Genomic DNA, 23,850 nt, shown 5'->3' with positions numbered 1-23,850 from the left:
TTTAGAAGGTAAAGACAGACTCAGAGGATTTGGACATGTACAGAGGGTGGATGATGAATGAATGGGTAGGAATGTGAGGTTGGAACTGCAAGGCATGAGGCCTAGAGGAAGACAAGAGTGGAGATTTATCGAAGTAAGGATAGAGAACATTAGAGTTAGGTACTGTGAGAAAAGAGGATGCAGAGGAGAGGGTAAGATGGAGTAAGATGACTAGGTGTGGTGACCTCTGGAGGCAGCAGTCGAATGAAAAAAAAGATCAAAATGTCAAAATAAGTTCTTCTCCAAGTGGGACAAAAAAAAAAAAAAAAAAACTCTGGAAGAACTTATATAATACACAATTTTTATTAATTTGTAACTTTGGCTACTGCTTGTCATGTCAAGTTCCCCAACTGAGTGGAAGCTTTTTCTGCTTTATTTGTTTTGTTATTTTGCTGGAAAACGCGCCATGAAAATTGGAATGCGGAAAAACTGCCAACTCATTCAGCCTCCCTCACTTTTTTTGCAGTTACAGGAAATTCTCGGAGGAGCAGCTGCAACAATACTTTATGGACGTGTACACATAGTAAACACAAAACTCAGAATTCAGTGGGTTCTCCAGAATTCTTTTTGAAATGAAAAACTGAAGAAGTATTGAGCAATTTAGCTTTGCACACTGACAGGCAGCCAATGGTAAGCATTAGGCTGCCAAATTCTGACAATCCAAACCATTGGGTGTTTAAAACAAGACGAAATGATGACCTGAACCGACTGAAAAACTGAAAAAAAATCAGGCCGGTCAGGTTTTTATCCATGATAAACAGATTAAAATTATGCCAAAGCAGCAACACCAAGGTGCTAAGTCTCAGAAAACAATAAGTCTCTATATATCTAAATGCCTGACAACACGCAAACTACTTTAAAAATTCTTCTTTACTGAATAGCATTTAGTTGACCGCAGGCTGAAAGCTCGCTCCTTCCATCAGTTTTTTAGTGCTTCTTGGCTTTTTAAAAAGTCTGAATTTTATTCCAGCAAAATAGATTTTTTCACCAATACTGGGGGAAACAATTTCCCAAAACAAGTGGATGCATTGGATGTGAGCAGGAAAAAAATTAGAATTAACCATTAAGTGAGATACCAAGTGTGTATTAAAAAGAAACATCAACCTTTATTGCCAATTGTAAAGATACTGTTTTTCAAGGTCAGACCCCTGACCTCAAGAACTGAAAAAGAAGCTTATTCTCATTTTAAAATGAAGGTATTTCTAAAGACACTGCAACCGTATTTTTTTTTTGCTATAATTAAAATATTGAGTTCATTCATTGTGAAATTGAGTATCACATTGGAGTAATAATTCAATTTCTTTTAATTACAATGTTCTTTCCTGTAACAAGAATTAAAAAATGTGATTAAGCAGCAAATTTTCAACTTTTATTGAATCAGTTTCAGACAGCGAGCTTTCTGTTAACCACTCTCAACCTTCATTCTAACAACAGTGCAACACAAAATATTTTTAAAAAGCATCAACCTGTGAGTGAAACCTCTCACTTGACCCCGGAAGGAAGGTCAGGTACAACACACGCGTTTACACTCTGCAGAGACCCAGCGGGTCGGGACAGAAATCACACAAACCTTCCAAAGTGCAGTGAAAGATTTAAACCTGTGAAGCCAGTGCTCATCACCATGACGACACAATCATTTCTCCAAAAAAAAAAAAAAAAAAGAAAGTCTATTTACAGTGGCGGTGTAAATCCCTCCGCCTCTGTGGGATTGGTAGGTTTGGTTCCTTCAATGCGCCAGGTCGGTGTGGCTGGCGCTCAGGTCGCGGCTTTTGCTCAAACAATTATTTCGTCCCTGAGGGGAGACGGGAAGGAAAAGGAAGTGGAATGAGGAGGGGAAAACAGTATTTATTCTGGAAGACAGACTTTATGAATGAAAATGTATCTTGGGGAATCAAAAAATCTATAAGCAGGAGCTGGCTGACCTGTAGGTTGCAACCATACTGAATGTTACAAGGGTTTTGGGGGTTATGCCCGTAGAAGAGTCAATCCTAAAGAGCCAAGTGACCCCTTAGAAACACCTGCAACTCCCACAGTCTGTCAACATCCCAAAATGTCCTTTACTCTGTCACCCCCCCCCCCCCCCCCCCCAATACCCCCTCCACCTCATTCAGTCTCCATCCACTCTGAAACTGAAGGCTGTATTTGTTGTTAGGGGGAAATTGGCTAACTGGCATTTTGAAAAGAACATGAAAATAGAGGAACAGAAAAAAATTAGTCACTTCTTCTGCAGGTTATTAATCATACCAGTGATGGCAGTTGATGATGTTTACAGACTGTGTGTGTGGGTTTGTAATAAAAACAAGAATGAAGTTAGTCTGAATTAACAGTGGTGGCCTGTCAAATGACAGGATGGATGAAGGATGAAGAAAAGGACTTTTCAACAAATCTGTGTCAATTTTCCTGATTGTTTCAGATGCAAAAACCAAATAAAACCAAAAAATGAATGTGGTGTCTAAATAAGAAAAAACCCTGGTCATCTTGACTTATATATTTTTTTAAATACATTAAAACATAAATCTTCCCAATTCAAACCTGTGATATTATTGCCTAATTCTAAAGATTAAATAACATGTCACATATTATAATTGTCATGTCTTGTCATGTCATGACATTTTCAATTAGTCAGATTTGCAAAGTAAGATTTACGTGTGATTTACATCTCAATGAAGTTTCAATTTTGAACAGATTTTGTATGTTTGAGCTTTTGCAACCACTTTTTTTTTATCAAAAAGCACACTTCATGTAAAAAATTGCACATTTATTCAGTGAAAATTTTACCTTTACTCTGATATTACAGCTTTTAATCACATTTCTTTGATCTGCAGTCATTAGCTTCAGAGTATTTAGAAGAATTGGAAAAAAAAAAACCTCATTTATACAAATCATTGTTTGAATAATATGGTTATTTATTAGCATGGTGACTCTGAGGTTGTATTACCAGGATATATAGCAGGCCGGATATCTGACCACGTGACTCCCCTCAATCCCTCCGACCCTCTTACTTGGTACTGGTCGGCTGCAGTGTCCGCCACATTTAGGACGCCCAGAGAGCTGGCTCGCTTCATGCTGTACCCACGGTGGCGCCATGCAGGGAGAGGTCAGTGGAGGTTGGGGGTGAGGGGTGAGAGGTCAGAGGTGGGGAGGGGGGGTAACTCAGTGGATGAGGAACACGTGGGTGTTAATGACAACCTTGACACCTTCACACAAAACTTGGTCAGTAAGAAAAAAAAAAAGGGTTATCCCCCTGCACTATACTCACTTTCCTGTTATTTTTCTTTTATTCATTGCATAACCAACATCATCACAAACAAGGGAATAAATCAAAAACAAACAATGTCAGGCTGTTAGCAGTGACAAGTAAAAGTGCTAAAATGCCTAAGCTTCAGCTTGAGTAGTTTTATCAAAGCTAGTCTAATGCTCTTTGAATTTTAATAATAATCAATTGGATTTTCTTTCACATAATCCAGTTGTTAATTGCACCGTTGCTGTTTCAGAGCTAAGTACTCCACTTGCTAATGACTGTTTGCTCTGCTTTGCTTGAAGGCATCTTCAAGCAAGCCTGAGAGCTTGCCTAGTCTAGCCTAGCTTTGTCTCCTCTGAGTGTCTTTAATAAATTAGTAATGAACTTCTGTCAATTTAATTTTTACAATTTAATTTTATAATATTCTCTGCAAATGGTATTCAAGTGCTACGTTTTTAAATTTTTGAGACTAGTTAGCTAAGCTTCTGCCTTGTGCACACTCTCGTGAAAACCTTGATTTTTTTCTGATTGACAATGCAGCCACTTTCTGTCAGATATCGTATTTTTGAATATTTTTCACTGTCACTGTGTCTAGTTAGTTAGCAGAGCATGTGATATCCGCGGAAAATACTTTAATTACAGTATCGCAAATCAGATGATGGCACATGAAGATAAATATTTTGGAATTCATCGTGGAATCATCTGGCTCTGCAACATTCCAAGACTTTTTGCCCTTCAATAAATTGAATTTTAATTCAGGAATAAAATTTCAGATTAGAACATGACAATCAGTGTTAAGAGTGTTTTATGTAAATATTTATGATTGTTTCTATCTGTGGACCATGTTTCCGATCTTAAACTGTGTGACACGCTTCCATTTTGCTGGCGGGTGGAAGCAGCTCCTTGCCCTTTCTTAATACTTCCATTTTCTGTCCGCTATGATGATTGTAAAGAAAATTATTGGATTAATGACATTAATGTCTCAATAATTGAATGAACATCATCTTTGGAGGTTTATGAATTCAATGGTGTCTTTCCTGCTGCTTTTCGATGATGTATTGAGTGTCCCTGATGATATCATCATCATCATCACCACCACCAGAGTGAGAAGGAAGAAAGAGGAAGACCCTGAGCGCACAGACAAGGCATGCAGTCCACATTCAGGAGGAAATTTATTCATAAATAAAATTCATTCAGCACAAACTCTTAAAAACAAACAAAAAAAGCCATGCATAATAAATGCTTTTTTTAAATTATGTGAAACAGGGGAAAAAACAAAAATTAAAGTCCAAAGCAAAGTCAAACTGAATTTTTTAAAATGAAATCAATAGACGGGGGGAAAACAAAATTATAGACCAAGGCAAAGTCAAACTGAACTTTCTTAACCAGATGGAAATCGACCAAGGCCACAGAGGTGAATAAATAGATGGAGGACAATCACATGCATGAGGCTTCCGGCCAGCAGGTGTCAGTAATGCGCCTCTGAACACAGGTGCTGGTAAACACCCTGCCAGCAGGTAGAGCACCATTGCATATTCACCCACAGCTTGGGGCTTAAGGTTCTGCACAGACTCCTACTCAGAAACCCTTTGGGTTTTTTTCTACTTCACTGTCACCTTGGTGAGCACAGAAAAATCTGATAAGATTAAATAATGAATTAAACGTTTTTTAAAAATATTAGCTCCACTGCAACAAACTCCATTCAAGCCTCATTTTCAGCCACTTGAAAAAAACAAAGAAATATTTGAACTCGACAGAATGTAGGAACAAATCTGTCACATGTTCAGGTTCCATGTTCTGTACATAAAAAAATTAGAAGATGAAAATACTGTAGAAAATAAATTAAAATAGATTATATCTATATTAGAAATGACGAGGGAAAACCCCAGTTTAACAGTGCAGGTCTGTTTCCCAGAAGAAATGATAGAGTTAAGTGGCTCACGTGGGCAGTGCAGGACAATAAACAGCCACCACCTCTTGCACAAGCGCAAACGCAGCCCGGGAGCCGCTTCACCACCAGCAAAGTCTTTTTGCTTTTTGGTTAGTTTACCAAACCTCATGCTGGGGGAGGGTGAGTGGGAGTGGGGTGGGGAGGGTCACCGGAGTCATTCAGGCGAGTCATGGTGGTGGGGTGGAGGTGCAGAGCAGTAGTTACCCTGGATTTTTGGGCTCTGTGTCTCGGGATGCACCACCGCCTTTCAGCTTGCGGACGAGTTTCTCACTGCTGCGGCGGATGGAGGCTCGCAGTTTGTTGAAGGAGCCGCTCCTCTTCAGGGAGCCTGAGCCATCCTGGGAGAAGATGCCGCAAGGTTACGCAACATCCTTTGCAAAGCAGGCAGGCCGGTGGGCGCACGCACGCACGCACGCATGCACGCACGCACGCACGCACGCACGCACGCCCAAAGGGAGAGGATTCAGGTCATCATTTCTGATGTGTTTTGCTTTTAAAAAAACAATTCTTTTGCTATAATTTTCAGGGACACTTTCAGCAACTGTCAAGGTGGTTTGACAGACACCTCTCGTCCTACTCCTCTTCTTCCCTCTATCTCCAAACATGTTCAGTTGTCAATTTCAGTGAACTGGATCCTGTGTTCTTTTTGTTAAATACCCAAACATATTCTGATTATTTCAGATAATTTTGAATTTCCTGATTTTTCCGTCTTAATTTAGAGTTATGTTTGAGGAAATGTAAGATATTTTTTGTTATTACAAATCTGTCAATTAATTTGTTTACTTTTCAAATGATTTTCAAAAACTAAATTTTAAGTTAATGTTTTTGTTTGAGAATTTCTCAATACAGTTGTGCCTCACTAACTTCAAATATAAGTTAAAAAAAAAATTTTTGGACAATACAAGGCTTTCCTAGGATACTTAATTTTATGTGATAGTGCCCATATGTTTTTGATTACCGTATTAGCAAAATGCTCAATTGTATTCCCAGATGTCTTGGAACCCTGTTCATATTCAAAGATTTAGGAACTTAATCCAAGTCATATCTTAATCTGTGAAGTCAGACCTGTTTCAGATCAACTAATGACCTTCAAGATGTTTTTCAGGAAATCAAGGCTTGAATGTCACATGTGATCAATGTTCCCATGGACATGAAAACATGATTGTACATTCAGCTTGTATCTGTAACTTCTGAAAGAACCACAGTCTTCTATGGCAAAGAAACCCCAAGGCCAGAGATTCCCAATGAGGATGTTGGCATAAGATGGCGGAGGCAAAGGGGTGGGATTTATAAACCCATTCATGACTGTATATATGTGAGTTCTAAAGCAGTGTTTACTTATAATTCTCTCTTTGTAGCCATGAAACCCTGGCTACATTAAACTTGTCATCACTGTTCTATTACAATGTTCACATTCATTTCAATAATCATATTTAAAACGACATTTATACTCTTCAACCAGCACATATCCCAATGCACTACGGACAGCAAAGTAGGAATTTCACTGGACTTGGGAACTCATTTCTACACTGTACATGTGACAATAAACGCTTTGAATCTTGAATCCGTCTGCATTGTCATTGCAACAGTTATGCATTTCGTAGACTGGAACCTTGATTTAAGTTTTATAAATCTTAACTTTCGTTTTGTGGAAGTATTCCTGCTTTGGAGAAAGACGTGTTGGACCAGTTCAACCCTTTGTTTACTTCAGACCTCAGAGTCAGAGCTAGCAGTGTTAGGTAGCATCACAAAAAAAAAAAAAATGATCGACCAATCGAGTACATTTAAGTAGGTGTTTGAAGATTTCAGCCCATTCACTGATAATCACAGCATGGACCCAGCACTAAATGTTAGGACCAACTTTGTAGCATGAAGTAGTTGAACCTTGCAGACTTTCTCCATAGAGTTAAATTTAGGAAAAAAACTCAAACACAAAAATCCCCAACACACAACACAAAATAGTTGAGTAATTTACACCAGTGAGGATCACTGCCATTCTACTAACTTGCAGTGGAGGGGTCAACACTTTCCATCTTACTGCTGTGGAACAACTTGAAACCTCGGGTTAGTTGCAAAGGAGGAGCAGATGAAACGCATTCTTGATTTTCAGAGTAAAATCACTGGAGAAGAGAATTAAATCTTTGTCACAAAAGGGCAACATTTTCTCCTGTTGTCAGAGAAGTGAAAAACCGCCTTTGTGGGTCTTCGATAAATGACGGTTAAACCAATGTATTTTTTCCTAAGGCCTTGGTTTGGATCAATCTTAATGTGCTATGACTATAAGGCTGAAGGCTGATTTAAACTTCTGCGTTGAATTGCTGTGTAGCCCCGGTGTGGCTCAGGTTAGCTTGGCCCCAGTTTGAGGTGTACCCACTTTAAAATGTAGTTATGGCAACCATGACACCCACCACCACCAGTGATTGAGCCCAAACGATTGGTGTCACATCTTTATTGGGTTTTCACAGGTTTTCTCCTTAGTGTTTCTATTGTCCAATTTCCAAGAAATTTTTCCTTCCTTTGGCAGGAGGAGCAAGATCAGTGTGTTGTCTTATGACATAGTCTGATATGCTGCTGTTCAGCTTCCACTGGCACAGAAGTTCAAAGCAGACCTTAAAACCCAGAGCCCGCTAAATGACTCTAACTCAAGTTTGCATCCCACCCTTAACAAAAGAGGCAGAGAAAATAGAGAAGCGACACAGGAAGAGGCATCAGACTCAGGCTGGTGTGGGGAAGAGTTTAGCATTTTTATTAGAAGTTTAGAAAGACAAACTGGAAGATGCACAAACAGGACAGTCAGGCGGGAGATTAGTGGTGAGCAGACAAGCAGAGAGCTGAGCTCGGAAATGTCCAATAAAATGCAGCATATTTGATTTTCACCCCCTACTCTCCACCTCATTGTACAGATGGTAACCAGATCCTTCCCCAATGACATTGCCACACAATTCACCTTGATCAGTCCTTGCCAGCCAATGAGCACAGAGCAATACATCGCAGACTATACTACTGCAGGGGCTTCTCCTGGGGCATCATGCAAGCATTATTTACAGCAGGCTAATACTAATGTTCAACTACGGACCAACGTGGACGATAATGCTGCATCGTTCATCTTTGCCATTTGAGTCTGTGTCCAATTGGTAACCTAATACAACTCGAACCGGACCAGCAGAACCACAATGTCATAAAATGAGCTTGATGACAATATGGTCTAGATATGACTGAAATATCAGCCCACTGATTTCAGGCCCAACACCAAAAAAGACGCTAAACATTTTGAATCAGTTGGTCTGAAAATTAAACAGTTAACTATTTCTAAGAGAAAAAAAAAAATCAAAAGCTTCCCACAAAGGAATTACAGAAAAGCATTATTGTTATCAACAAATGCAACTACAGGCTGTATTTAATGGCAATTCATTTTCTTATTTCTCTTTAATTATTTACATTTTTCTAACTGTTTTCGCCTTTCTGGTACTGGGTATTAACTGTAAATCCTGATGACTACCTGAGCAGCTTCTGATAGTTTCATTCTTCCTTCTGAAGTTTCTTTTAAATAACATTTTTTCGAACGTCACCTTCGGGTACCCCTCTTACTGAGAAGGCCTAGAGCTCCTCCACTCATGGTTCCTAACAGCTATCTACATCCAAAAAGTACATTTGGAAAGAAAGGGGAAAGGGGAAAGGGGAAAGACAAAACCCCTCCTTCAACCCGAGAATAAATTGTTAACGGAAAGCAGAATTTCCATTAAACCCCACTAGGGTGCTACTTTGAAATGTGCAGGGGATAATGATGGTTTAGTCTCTGCGCAGACCTCTCCCAGAGGAAAATTAGGAAATGTACACATGAGTCCAGCCAGAAAACAGAGGTGGTGGAGGAGAGACATAGAGAGAGAGAGACATCGAGAGAGAGAGAGCGAGAGAAGGGGGGTGTCCAGAGCTGAAGACATCTGCAAAGGCGACAGGTCAGAGATGAGGCATCCGTCACACAGAAGACAAGTTTTTAGAACCATGACAAGGCATCTGGAGTTACGCCTGGCGGTCAGACAGGAGAAGTGAGAAGAAAATATGAAAGAGAAAAAAAACAGACATCAAGGTGAGATACAGACGGATAAGCTCAAAGAACTGATTAAAGAGAGGGGAAGGAGCAGACAATATTTCTCCCACTGAAAGTCAGGTTTTTTTTTTTTTTTTCATCTGTTATCTATACTTCTTTTCCTGTTCTCACTGTCAGGGGGCTGAACTCAATCTCAGCTGACACAGGCGAGAATCCAGGTCTAACCTGGTTGGATCATCCATCAATCATATAGACATCAGGGGGGCCCTCATCCCACCTGCTCTATGACATTCCTCTATTCCATGACAAAAAACTTAAGGAGCAGAAACCAAGGTGTATCTTAAGGTCCTTCAAACTAGTCTTGCAAAAACTGGTCTTAGAAGGTAATGTGGTCAACATGAAGTGTGCATGTTGGGTCTACAAAGCAGGTGTGGTTCGGACTTTGTGAAGATGTTGGGACAATCCAAAGTGACTGAATACATTAAAAATAAACTGCAAAAATTCTCTGTTGACCTAATGGGAACATTGATTTAAAAAAAAAAAGACAACTGTGAGGCAATAAAATCTATAGACTTGAAAAAAGTTACATTTTAAGACTTTAATGAAATCAGGGTTCTGTGGCTGAAACTGTGAAAAATAAATATTTCAAATGAAAAAAAAAAAACAATTGTCTAGAAAGATTGCGGTCCACAACTTCCATTTCCAAGGATTTCTGTTCACACTGATGTTGTTCTCAGAAATGGCCACTAGGTGGTGGATCAACAGCATTGAACAAGTGGGAGAAATGCAGTGTCTGGGAAAGTGGAAGATGGACAGGGGGGTAGGCGGGTGGATGCAGGTACAGCAGACATGGGAGCAGCCAGACAGACATGGAATAATCTCCACAAAGAACTAGGATTATTTGATGTCGATGCTTTACTGTCCGTTTCTTCAAGTGCCTTCAGAGACTTTCCCTCTCTGGCTGCAAACACGCCACAGGGTGGGGAGTTTGGTGGGGGGTGAACACAGTGCTGTCAAAATTTATACTATAGGACATACACTCACCTTCTCTCTCTCTAACACCCTCCCTCCCACACACACACACACACACACACACTCACACACACACACACACACACACGCGCACGCAGGCGCACGTACGCACGGTCTATCAAACACACCACAGTTACAGAGAAGGAGTACAGTACAGAGCCCATGTGAAGTCAGAAGGAAAGATGTTGGCCTAAGAGAAAGAATTTGAGGGGGTGATATCTGTTTCTGATGGGACATGGTGTGTGTGTGTGTGTGTGTGTGTGTATGTGTGTGAGCCTGTCAGCAGGGGTCAGAAACAACATGCAACAGTCAGCTGGGTGGTTTAACTGAAAATGTATTAACCCTTGACCTGGTCAACATTCCCTCCTTCCCACTCAGGTCTGCTGGCGCTGGGTCTCACTGGTCTTCATTGCTCTTTTCACATGTTTATTATCCTGCACATTGGGAGCTGCAGTGCGCTGTTACATCTTCTGTCATCTTAAAGGCTGACTTCAGTTCTCAGCTGGTGAGTCTACTGACATTTTAAGTCGTGTCTGCTTTCAGCTTATGGCAGACATGTTTTTAAAGGCAGCGGCTTCTGGGTGATTCTTCCAGTGGAACCCCTTCTTTCTCCTGCATAACATGATTTAAACATCCATCTGCGGTAAGGGAACGGGAGAGGGGCGGAAAGGGGGGGGGGTGTTCACTGATGCTATGCCCAATTTCATTTACAAGGTTTTTCCAATGGTATGGGGGTAGGCTCTTAAGAGCAGGCAGGCATGGTTCATCCCTGTTTTTTTCTATTCAAGAGCCATTGGAGCCCAAAGTTTTCTCCAGAGCTTTCTCAAATGACGAGATAGAAATAAGATATTATGTGTTTGACCGCCTCCACCTCAGACACTCCACACAGTGATGAAAAATATCACTGCGGGAAGTAGTATCATCCCGCTTCCACTTAAATCAAACTGACAGGAATTAATCTGGAGAAACTGACCCACCCTCTTTGTTTACTGTCAAATTAACGAGGTTCCAGGGTATGCAGACACAGTCTGTGATAAACAGGCCCCAGTGATGTGCGACTCTCCTGAGGGTGGAGTGTTGACAACTGGGGACTGGGGGGGGGGGAGAGATGCTGATTGGTTGTTCAGGGTGCTATAACTACTGTTGCTATGTCAGCAGGCCCACTGTGGGCAGCAGCAGAGATGCAAAACAGGGATCCTACAGCTGTGTCTCTGCAGAGAGGTGTCAGTGCAGTTAGGGGTGGGCTGATTGCTGATTGGGGGTTAATGTTGTTGTTAGTGTCAGAATGAAAACGAACAGCCTTCACGCCTTTTCAGACTGAAGTATTAGTTAAAAGGGAGATTTACAGCAAGATGGTTTAGTTGCAGAAAATCTAAGCAGTATGTAAGGCAGGTTTCTAACCACTGTCTAGCTGTGGCAATCCCTACTACAGGAGCTATCAGGCTGTGGACAGTCAATCAGCACCTTCAGCACCGACCAAGTCCAAAATGGATCAGAGCAAGTGAGGGAACAATGGTGCATATTCCCTGACAGAAGTCAGTGTAGGGGCATGGGCGTTGGGGCTGTTGGGAGTCTTCTTCTTCTTCTTCTTCTCCTTAAGGGGTTGCCACAGTGAACCATCTGCCTCCATCTAACTCTCTCCACTCATACCAACCAACCTCATGCCCCCCTTCCCTGCATCCATTAATCTGCTCTTCGGTGTTCCTCTCATTCCCCTGCCTGGTAGTTACAGTCTCTGCATCTTTCCACCCAAATATTGATAATCCCTCCCTGTACATTTCCAACCATCTCAGTCACACCTCTCTGACCTTATCTCCATAACATCTAACATGTGCTGTTCCTCTGATGGACACATTCCTGGTCTTATCCATCCCCCTCACTCATAAGAGAACATCAACATCTTCATCTCTGCAACCTCCAGTCTTTTCCTCCATGGTATCAATGTCCCTAAACCATACAGCAATTGCTGGTCTCCCCCTCCCTCCCTTTTACCCCTGTCCTTTCACTCCAGCTGATACTCACACATCACCCCTTGCACTTTTATCCACCCATTATTCCCTGCTTGCACACATTTCTTTACCTCTTTTCCAAACCCTCTCTTCTAATTAAATTAAATCAGAGACAAATGTCTGAAGTCTTAACTGCAATGGCGGCAACAGAAGTAAGCCAGAAATTTAAAATTACAATAATACCTGCAAAGTAATTGAAAACAAAAAACAAACAAAAAAAAAGACATGAATAAAATTACTACGCATTTTGTATCTGTGAGCTGCCACCTTACCGTGGTGGAGGGGTTTTGCGTGTTCTAGTGATCCTGGGAGCTATGTTTTTGTGGGCTTTATGCCCCTGGAGGGGTCACCCAATGCAAACAGGTCTCAGGTGAGGGACCAGACAAAGTGTGGCTCAGAAGACCTCCCATGAAGAAGACAATCATTGGACCCAGTTTTCCCTTGCCCAGACGTGGGTCACCAGACCCCTCCCCCGGAGCCAGGCCAAGGTGGCTGGGCATTCACCCATGGGGTTCGGCCGGGCACACCCCAAAGGAACAACATGGATCCCTCTTCCCCTGGACCCACCACCCACGGGAAGGACCAAGGGGGCTGGGCGTAGTGTGAGCCAGGCAGTAGCCGGAGTGGGGAGCTGATCCTCGGCTGCAGAAGCTGGCTCTTGAACCATGGAATGTCACCCCTCTGGCGGGGAAGGAGCCCAAGCTGGTGAGTGAAGCTAAGAGATTTCGACTAGATATAGTCTGACCAACCTCTACACAAAGCGTGGAGTCTGGAACCAGGCCACTCCAGGGGCTGGAGTCTTTTTATTCTGGATTTACTCCCATTGAGAGGCGTCGGGCAGGTGTGGGCATATTGATTGCCTGTCCGTCTCTGCGCCTGCACGTTGAGGTTCAACCCAGTGGACGAGAGGATAGCCTCCCTCTGCCTTCAGCTGGGGGGACGGGGGACGGGTTCTGACTGTTGTTTGTGGCTATGCACACAACAGTTCAGTTTATCCACCTCTTCCCTAGCGGTCCCCCCTAGAGGGGTTGCTAGAGTGCTCCTACCGGGGACTTCCTTGTTCTACTGGGGGACTTTCAATGCTCATGTGGACAACGACAGTGCAACTTGGAAGGGCGTGATTGGGAGGAATGGCCCCCCCTGATCTGAACCTGAGTGGTGTTTTATTATTGGACTTCTGTGCTTGTCATGGATTGTCTATAAAAAACACCATGATCAGGCATAAATGTGTCCATATGTGCACTTGGAACCAACACACCTCAGGCCATAGTTCTTTGATCAACCTTGTGTTCGTATCGTCTGACTTGCGGCCGCATGTCCTGGACACTCAGGTGAAGATAGGGGCAGAGCTGTCAACTAATCACCACCTGGTGGTGAGTTGGCTCTGATGGTGGGGGAGGATGCCGGTCAGACCTGGCAGACCCAAATGTAATGTGAGGGTCTGCTGGGAATGTCTAGCAGAGACTCCTGTCAGAAGGAGTTTCAACTACAACCATGTCCCCAGGGAGGCGGGGGAAATTGAGTCCAAATGGGCCATCTTCTGTGCTTCCATTGTCAAGGCGGCAGACTGGAGCTGCAGATGTATGGTGGTCGGTGCCTGTTGAGAGCGGCAATCCTCAAACCCGCTGAGGGACTCCAGCGGTGAGGGATGCCGTCAAACTGAAGGAGTCCTATCGGGCCTTTCTGGCCCATGGGGCTCTGGAGGCAGCTGACAGGTACTGGCAGGCCGAGCGGCATATGGCTTCGGTGGTTACAGAGGCAAAAACTCGGGCATGGGAGGAGTTTGGGAAGACCATGGAGAACGACTACCGGTGGGCGTCGAGGAGATTCTGGTCCACCATCCAGTGGCTAAGGAGGGGGAAGTAGTGCTCCATCAACACTGTGTACAGTGGGAACGGGGCGCTGCTGACATTCTCAACCCTGTTGAAACGCCTTCCAGTGTGGAAGCAGAGCCAGAGTACTCTGGAGCAGACACACCTATTTCCGGGGCTGAAGTTGCTGAGGCAGTCAAAAAGCTCTTCAGTAGCGGGGCCCCGGGGGTGGATGAGGTCCGCCCTGGGTTCCTCAAGGCTCTGGTTGTTGTAGGGCTGTCCTGGCTAGCACGCCCCTGCTGCATTGCAAGGATGTCAGGGACAGTGCCGCTAGACTTACAGACTGGGGTGGTGATCCCCCTTTTCAAAAAGGGGGATTGGAGGGGGTGCTCCAACTCCAGGGGGATCACACTTCTCAACCTCCCTGGTAAGGTCTATTCAGCGGTGCTGAAGAAGGGGGTGCGTCAGATCATTGAACCTTGGATCCAGGAGCAGTGTGGTTTTCATCCTGGTTGTGGAACAGTGGACCAGCTCTATATCCTTGGCAGGGTCCTCAGCATGGGAGTTTGCCCAACCAGTCGACGTGTTTTGTGGATCTGGAGAAGGCATTCCACCGTGTCTCGCGGACTAAGCTGTGAGGGGCGCTCCAAGAGTATGGGGTACCGAACCCTGTCATACAGGCTGTTCAGTCCCTATATGATCGGTGTCAGAGCTTGGTCTGCATTGCTGGTTGTAAATTGGACCGTTTCCAGTGAAAGCTGGACTCCGCCAGGGCTGCCCTTTGTCACTGATTCTGTTTGTAACTTTTATGGACAGAATTTCTGTGTGAAGCCAGGGCATCAAGGGGATCCAGTTTGGTGGCCGCAGGAATTGAGTTTCTGCTTTTTGCAGATGATGTGGCTCTGTTGCTTCATCAGGCCATGATCTCCAGCTCTCACTGGAACGGTCCACAGCTGAGTGTGAAGCGGGCGGGATGAGGATCGACAACTCCAAATCAGAGTCCATGGTGCTCAACTGGAAATGGGTGGAAGGCCCACTCTGGGTCCTGCCCCAAAGTGGAGGAGTTCAAGCATCTCGGGGTCTTTTTCACAAGTGAAGGAAGGATGGAGAAGGAGATCGACAGGCAGATTAGTGTGGCGTCTGCAGCGATACAGACTTTGTACCGGTCTGTCGTGGTGAAGAGGGAGCTGAGCCAAAAGGCGAAGCTCTCAATTTACCAGTCGATCTACCTTCCAACCCTCACCTATGGTCATGAGCTGTGGGTAGTTACCGGGAGAAAAATATCACGGATATAAGCGGCCAAATGAGTTTCCTCTATAGGGTGGCTAGACTCTCCCTTGGAGATAAGGTGAAAAGTTCAGTCATCCGGGGGGAGCTCGGAGTAGAGCCACTGCTCATCCGCATAGAGAGGAGTCAGATGAGGTGTATCAGGCATCTGGTCAGGATGCCTCCCAGGGGTCTGGGCATGTTCATCTGGGAGGAGACCACGGGGAAGACCCAGGACACGCTGGAGAGACTATGTCTCCAGGCTGGTCTGGAAACGCCTTGGGGTCCCCCCAGAGGAGCTGGACCATGTGGCGGGGGAGAGGGAGGTCTAGGCCTCAGAGCTCTGGCTGCTGCCCCTGCGACCCGACTCCGGATAAGCGGGGGAAGATGGATGGAAGGATTTGTATGCAGAAGTTAAAAGTAGTTTCAATTAAAATAAGTATTAATAAATATTTTGAATATTATAATACTTATAACAGATATAGTATAACAATTTTACAGGATTTCTTGCAGATGCTTTTCTCAGCGAGGATATTAGGGGATAGAAGCACATTTACCCTCAGCACGTTTACAAAACACGCTGCCCCCTGCAGCTTCTGTCCCGAAACACACACTGTGAAAGCAGGTTCTGTGAAAGCAGTGCATGTGTGTGGTCTATTGTCATATTCTTGTGCTGTGAGTAGGGCTGTGTACTGTACTTACCCCATTCCATTCCACGCTCATACTCACTTCCTCGCCGCCATCGGGCCCGCTCTCGTACTTCACGGTGTCTGAGGTCAAGCTCTCGCGGCTTCGTTGTTTCTCGCGGGCCTCTGGCTCGCTGAGGACCTCAGCCACGCGCTGCTTGTGCACCGTGTCCAGACCCTAACAAACGCACACGTGCGCACATACACATGTTTAGTGATAAATGTGAGTTCGACTAATCTGATAAATGAAAATCTAAGGACCTCCGTTTGGATGACCAGCAGCCTTCTTGCATGCACAACACATAGCCACACACAACATACAGCTAGCACAAACAAATCATCAAATCCAATTGATATTAAAGTTGAAGACTTCTTTTGGACTGCATCCTGTGGTTCTGGACCTTCAGCTTGCCTCAAACCCTTCACAATGTTTTAAAACTTAAATACAGTGGGATTTTTATCACCAACAGGCTGGTAAACTTGAGTGGCATCTGGCCAACCGTCAGCTTTAACCTTGTAATCCAAATGCAGTTTGTATTCATGATCCATGACACTCAATGGGCAAAGCCATTTTTCTACAGCTTGTTTCTACCATCCTGTTGTCTGGGCTGGCTGAATTGAGCTCAGCCACTTGACCCCCCCCCGCCCCCCCACCCAATGTCTAAGTCCCATACCCGGAGCCCACTAGGTGCTCATCACACCACCAGGGTGCCACACCTGTTTCCTGGATCTCATGGCCGCCTCCTCCAGAGTCTCAGCTGCTTCGAACTTGCCCTGGCGCTTGTAGAGTGCGCCGAGGTTCTTCAAGGTGGTGGTGACTGTGGGGCTGTGTAAAAACGGTTGCGTTAATAATGTTCTGCATCAAAAGATAATGGAGAATTGAGATGAAGTGTCAGCTTCACAAGGATGTATAAAAGCCAGTTTGTTGAAAATAAGGATATAGAGACAAAATGCGAAAAACCATGGTCAGAATTCCACTTATGACGAATTTAAAACTGTGGGCTGATGTCTGAGGCCACAGTCCCAGAACATGGAATTAACCTTGGCCTGGGTACTTCAGGTAGGTGAAAAATAATGAATTGACTGGGGGCCAACCAACACTTCTTGTCAGAAAGTAAAAAACGAGAGTGAACAGGCTGCTAGGTCCACCCACCCACCCACCCACTCACTCACTCACTCACTCACTCACTCACTCACTCACTCACTCACTCACTCACTCACATCACATCACATCACCCTGGGAAATTGACTGAATTTATGAATAGAGGTGATAGATGCAGATTAGACATTAGATAGATGCGTTTGTCTCACTGTGACAAGAAATACTGACTTCAAACACACTTACCTGTCCACTTTACAGGCTTTGTACCAGCCTCCGTATTCTCCAAAGGGTGAGCCATCCTTCTGCTTCCCCTGTGGAAGAGAGGGTGGTCACGTCAGGAACGGCATTCACTCAAGCTCCAACATGTGTCCCACACCCACCTCTACTTTTCCGTCAGAGAGGATGTTGGAGCCGGCTGCGATTAATATCATCAAACATAAGCTGAAGAGGTCTTACACAGGATCACTCTCCAGTAAGGATATCTTTCCCTCGACTGCTGAGCTGTGATAAAACATGCAATGACTAGCTGGTTACTGCAGAGACATAATCTGCTCGTTAATCTCTCTGTAACTAATGTCACAAATCTGTCCGGAGGGTCAGAGGCTTTCATTGTTTCTCTAAAATGTCATGGACTGTGGACTGATCTGACTGACTCTCAGCAACATACTCACCATGTCTTGCTTTTAGTGAAGCAGAAAACTAGAAAACTAGAGGGGGACGTGTAAACGTCAACTGTTCAGTGATGATTGCCACAATGTCATTGTTATTCAACAAAAAAGCTTGGGGAGCAGCAACAGCCTTATCTGTTTCTTCAACCGATTGAAGGATGGGGTGGAAGGTTAGACTGAGCAACATAAGAGTTAGAAGGTTCAAGAGCGGACAAACTTAACAGACCAGGGGGTTTTGCTGCCTACAACTGAGCACGTTGGACAACAGCCCCCCCGGTGATGGTTTTTCAGACAAATCCTGAACAGTTCAGTGTCCAGTTGTCGTGTGACCTCTGGGTAGACCCCAGTCTGGCCCTGCTGTCTGAAAAGTGACATCACGTGAGGTGGATGGAGTGCCAACTCTCGCAAACAAATCCGAGGAAACACAAAAAAGCCGCATTGCAACATACTGTGGATGTTTTAACACTTTCAGTCAAAAATGTAATGAATTGAAAATTAAAAATAACAAGAAATAACAGGAGGAAAAAAAGAAAACAGTCAGCACTCAGCACACACCTTGCTTTGCTCCTCTCGCTCCTCTGCGTGCATCCATATAGGTTTGTTCTCATCTGAGGGAGGGGACAGGGGACATCAGACCCACACAAATGGACAGAAGCCTCACAGCTATTACCCTTTTGGTGAGAGTGCACAATCATCTTGAGCAGGTCCTACCGTCCACAGAGCCGAACTCCCTCTCGTGAGCCCGAGTAAGGATTTCCTTATAGAGAGTCTCCGCCTGCTTGAACTTCCCCTGCTTCAGGTAGCAGGAGGCCTGGAGGCAGACAGATAAAATGGGAGGTGCCAAAAATCACAGAGTGCAAATCACAGAGAGAGCACAGATTTATTTTTTCAAAGATTGACGTGTTATTTCTAACACATACAGTGCTTATTGGATTTTATTCAGTGATAAAGACTGGATGACTAAAGGAAGCAGAGTGAAAATATCTGAAGGACTTCATACCACACCTGCATCTAAGATCACTCACTTCAATTTCTGTTTATTTAGATGTTTAGCATTGTTTTGAAAGATTCTACCAGAAAAATAAAGTTATTAAGTAAATTCTCCTTTGAATAGCCTCGTGTGTGTGTGTGTGTGTGTGTGTGTGTGTGTGTGTGTGTGTGTGTGTGTGTGTGTGTGTGTCCGTCCTCACGAGGTTGTTCTTGGTCTTGGCAACATTGGGATCGTCGGGCCCCAGTTTGGTCTGGTAGATCTCCAACGCTCTCATGTAGTAGTACTCCACCTCCTCATATTTGCCTTGGTTCTGACACAACAGGGCCAGGTTGTTCAGCTGCTTGGCAACATCCGGGTGGTCTTTGCCCAGCACCTGGCGGGGAGGGGGTTACGACACCAGTCACTGCATTGAACATGATGCCGGTATGCATTTGGTCGGCTCCATTTGGTGGGGAGCAAGAATCTGACACCTGTCTGAGATGGACTAGGAGGTTAAAAGACAGAATTATTATGAATACAGAGCCCGACCTTGGACTTCTAGCTACAGGTGTTATGTTACAAATCTAAGAACCAGACAACCTGGAAGGAGACATTCAGGCTATTATATTATGAATGACACATGATCCGAACTTAAACCTTGATTCAAGACGTCTATTAAAAAACTGGTTAACTGAATGAAAGCTGACAGACTGACACAGAGCTCATGTACATAGAGAACCAGGGGTGACCTTTAGAAGTTCTGTTTGTTTGCAGTGATCTAGATATTAGTCTGGGCCAGATGAACAGTGTGATCCTGGGCTTTTGGCGGGAACAGGAGGAAGAAACCGGAGAAATCGCTCCCTTTTCTTTCATCTTAAATAGTTGAACCAGACAGCAATCTACCATGAGCCAAGTTCTACTCAAGGTTGCTACATGTTTAAAGGGAGATTTTCCTTGCCTTTGTCACCAAATTGCTGCTCATAGAGGGAATATGGGGTCTATGTAAATAGACCACACAGTTGCTGTGAGAATAAAAAAATGTAAGTGTACAGGCGAAAAGCATGAAAGAACTCCCTACAAATGTCGCTCTTTAAGAGTAGCCTTTAAAAGAAATGTTGGTTTTCTTGGCTCATAGGGCCTTGGTCCAGTTCTGAAACCTCTCTGAAAAATGCCACCCAACAGTTCCTGCAGACAGAGGGAACAGGACAAAAAGAAATATAGACTATGAGACTATAACCAAAGAAAACAGTTTAATTGAAGGAACAGCCCGTTCCTCGGAGCTGTCAGAAGGCTCGTCTTCATGTATCAACTGTCACCCTGGTCTCTAGTTTTTTTAGGCCCAGCCTAAAACATAGTACCATTAGTTGGTTGGCCAAAGTATAACAGCAGTTTAGAGGAAACACTACGCAATGACTAAATCCAGAGAAGAAAGCCTCGCCATTTTTTACTAATTTCACTGGAGACGGTGACTCAACACACTCCAGCCTTTTCTCTCTCTCTTTTTTCTAAATAATACTTTGTCTTCTGAGAAGAATGAGCACCATCTGTGGAGGAGCAGAGCGTAGGCGGTGCCTTTGAGGGCGCTGTTCTAGAAGTCGCAGTGGATTCAGTCCTCAAAAAATCTGCAGCTTGGGTATTTTTCTTTTGAGTAGCAAGGAGAGGGAGCTCAGAGACATAAAACCAAGGGACAGAGGGAAAGTAGGTTGAGACTGAAAAAGGAAAAGCTCAGAAGAGATGAAAGCAAAAAATAAGCCTGTAAAGAGAGGGATTACGATGAAGAGGCACCCTTCTTTGCAGGCTGCAATCACTTCATTCAAACACGGGGGTGGGGGCTGGAGGTGGTAAAGCAGGGGCAGCAGGGGAAAACACCACCAGATTAACCAAAGAGCATCAAATGAAGGAAGCAAGGGCCAAGCAGCTCTTGTTTCTCCTTCCTGATTCTTCTGGCCTTAATGAGCAAGTTGTAAGGGGTCTGACATCGAACACTCCCTGTCAATCACATGATCACCTCCCTCCCAGACATTGCTCCTGCCTGTAATAAAGGATGGGGTGGCGCCATCAGGGCATGGCCACCTTTTCATTTAATTCTTGTCAGTCACGCACATCTGACAGCTTCCTCTTTAAACACCACAACCAAGGGAAGTACCTGCACAGCTGCAAAATCTGGGGTCGCCAAGGAACTGATCCCTGGGCCTTAAGAACCTCCCAGCGCAGCAGTCTGGGGCAATTACTTTCCACTGGAAAGAAGCTGAGGTAGAGCCAGCCAAACTTATACCTAAACCAAGTTTAAATTCTGATGAGCCACTTAAATGTAAAATTCCTGTCAGAGAAACCTACTTGTCTGAAGTCTGTGGCCAAATCTCTGGCTGCTACAAGCACATTATCGTCTGACGTTAAGTAGCATGCAGAATAAAATTGCTCAGCATAACCAAAGCTGACATCTCGCACTTGGAGGAGGAGCCTTCGTAAAAAGGAGCCGCGGACAAGGACCGAAAACAGAAAGTGCTGCATCACTAGCTCTGTCTGCACTAAAACAAAGGTGAAGGTCTCTGAATAGAAAATCCAATAAATCATACATTTATTTTTCTTTTTGCAGACATCATGACAATGAAATGGTTTTAATGTATGCTAATGTACTTCAAGTTAGCGACTCTTCCTCCTATTCAGGTTTAAATACATCCCAGAATAAGTTGGGAGAGTAAAGCATTTACCCATGTGTTTTTCCTTTTCACACTAATAACTGCTAAGAGAACTAAGATCTCAGGGCTTTAGGCATGTTTATCCTCCGTTCCGCCAGAAAAACATGTGTTAGGGTGTTCAGCAGGGCACATTCTTAGTGACCTACACAGTCTGTATTGGGAAAAGGCCAGTCCTACAACCTCATTCACATCTTCTTTGTCCAAAACAAGGTATAATGTGGGTAGGATGAGCTTCTGCACTGCTCTGTTGAAACTACAGGGCATCTGGGGTAGAGCACTCATGCTGGCAACATAGAAGTAGAAGCTACTTTGAGCTCTGGCTTCTAGACATGCTGCCAACAACAATCCTCGTGGTTCTTTAAATGTTAGGGGGGGAGGAGACGACCCACCTTTTCTCTGATCTCCAGCGCTCTCTTGCACAGAGGTTCTGCTTCCTTGTACTTCCCTCTCTTGCCATAGAGGACAGCCAGGTTGTTGAGTGTGGCAGCAACCTGTGAGAAAACAAGTACTGTCATTACTTCTCATATAGTTGTTAGTTCTTTTAGTTTCTTTTGTTTGTTTTGAAATCGATCACCATCATCACCCTTTTATGCAACCACAGCACCCCCCTCAGTGGCATTGATCAGGTGATTGAAAAGGTGCTCAGAAACAGGAAGATATCACAGTGAGAAGCGATTTGACCATCTATTGAGGGATGAAGGTCAGACACGTGCAGTCAGTGGAAGGAGGCTGTTTCAGGCTGGGATCTGGCAGCCATGTGGATGGAGTGGGAGGAGGAGGAAGTGAGGGATGAGGGTCAGACAAGGTAAAGAGCAGAGAAAAAAGAAAGGATAAATATGAACGGAGGACGCGCATGGCAAATTTGCTGCAGATTTAAAACTGTTCCATGTTTTCCCAAACTAATTAATTGAATGTGTTCTTAAAAAATCATGCACTATCACACTGTGGTCCTATGATATTGAAAATTTAGAATGATAAATTAATTCATCTTCTTCTCCTTTCGACTTATCCCTTCAGGGGTCGTCACAGTGAATCAACCCTCTCCATCTCCCCCTATTCTCTGTATCTTACTCTCTCACACCAACTACCTTCATATCTTCTCTCACTACATCCATAAATCTTCTTTTTGGTCTTCCTGTAGACCTCCTGCCTGGCAGCTCCAATTCCAGCATCCATCTACCAATGGATTCACTATCCCTCCTCTTTACATGATCAAACCATCTCAGTCATGAACGAAACATCTCAGTCTGGCTTCTGTGACCTTCTCTCCAAAACATCTAACATGAGGTGTTCCTCTGATAAACTCATACCTGATCCTATCCATACTTGTCACTCCCAAAGGGGACTTTGGCATCTTCATTTGTGCAACCTCTAGCTCTCCCTCCTGTCTTTTCACCATTGTTACTGTTTCTAGGCCATAAAGCATCACTGGTCTCACCACTGTCTTGTACATCTTTCCTTTCATTCTGGCTGTTAGTCTTCTATCACACAGTACCCCTGACATCTTTCTCCACCCATTCCAACCTGCTTGAACCCGTCTCTTCACCTCCTTTCCACACTCTGAACCTGAAATCCTCCAACTTCTTGATCTCCACTCCTTGTAGTCTCACCGCTCCATCCGGGTCTCTCTCTCTCAAACGCACACGCACACATGCACTGTGACTAACCTTCATTCATTTCCATTCCAGAGCATATCTCAATCTCTAGATTTTCCTCAACATGTTCTCTGCGCTTTCTACAGATCACAAGGTCATCTGCAAACATCATTGTCCATGGACATTCCTGTCTAGCCTCATCAATCAGCCTGTCCATCACCACTACAAACAAGAAGGGGCTCAGAGCTGATCCCCGATGGAGTCCAACCTCCACCTTGAACAACCAAGCATACAATTACTGTACACCCTTTGTTTTGCCTTTGCAACCTCTATCTTTACCATATACTGGATCTCCCTGTACCCCTGTCTGTTCTCTTCTCAACGTCCCCTCAGTGTCCCACTTCTTCTTTGCCAACCGCATTCTCTGTATATACTCCTGCACTTCCTCATTCCACCACCAAGTCTCCTTATCTACCATCCCCTTCCAGATGATACACCAAGTCATGTCCTACCTGTCTCCCTGATAACATTAACTGTAGCTGTGCAGTCATCTGGAAGCTCTCCCTGACCACCCAGAGCCTCTCAACTCCTCACTGAAAACTATACAACACTCCTACCTTTTCAGCTTCCACCACTTTGTCCTCTACTCTGCCTTTCTCCTCTTGATCTTCCATCTCACCACAGTCATCCTACAAAACACCATCATATGCTGTCTGGCTACACTCTCTCTTAC

The 23,850-nt window shown here is 44.3% G+C and overlaps 1 protein-coding gene across 4 annotated transcripts in view; it reads right to left on the bottom strand.

The window, feature by feature from the left end:
* Positions 1-1,121: 1,121 nt before the first annotated feature.
* Positions 1,122-23,850, bottom strand: part of klc1a (kinesin light chain 1a) — a 43,438-nt gene continuing 20,709 nt past the window's right edge. The window contains exons 7-16 of one of the 4 annotated variants that reach the window (XM_086151274.1): positions 21,912-22,013; positions 19,044-19,217; positions 18,565-18,664; positions 18,409-18,461; positions 17,429-17,496; positions 16,801-16,909; positions 16,100-16,261; positions 5,436-5,569; positions 3,042-3,105; positions 1,122-1,831 (exon numbers count right to left, since the gene is read on the bottom strand). In XM_086151274.1, the coding sequence (XP_086007400.1) occupies positions 1,766-1,831; positions 3,042-3,105; positions 5,436-5,569; positions 16,100-16,261; positions 16,801-16,909; positions 17,429-17,496; positions 18,409-18,461; positions 18,565-18,664; positions 19,044-19,217; positions 21,912-22,013 (1,032 nt within the window). In that variant the 3' untranslated portion in view covers positions 1,122-1,765. Of the gene's footprint in view, positions 1,832-3,041; positions 3,106-4,431; positions 5,570-7,953; positions 9,258-16,099; positions 16,262-16,800; positions 16,910-17,428; positions 17,497-18,408; positions 18,462-18,564; positions 18,665-19,043; positions 19,218-21,911; positions 22,014-23,850 lie in introns of those variants that run through there. The other 3 variants (XM_086151281.1, XM_086151290.1, XM_086151299.1) reach the window with 3 other exon arrangements.

This window comes from Fistularia commersonii, chromosome 1 (assembly GCF_037954325.1).
Source record: "Fistularia commersonii isolate RoL2024-O1a breed Wild chromosome 1, RoL_Fcom_v1.0, whole genome shotgun sequence".
In the NCBI taxonomy this organism is placed as follows: domain Eukaryota; kingdom Metazoa; phylum Chordata; class Actinopteri; order Syngnathiformes; family Fistulariidae; genus Fistularia; species Fistularia commersonii.
Note: the sequence above shows the minus strand (reverse complement) of the source record. Positions and strands in the feature narration are given on the sequence as shown.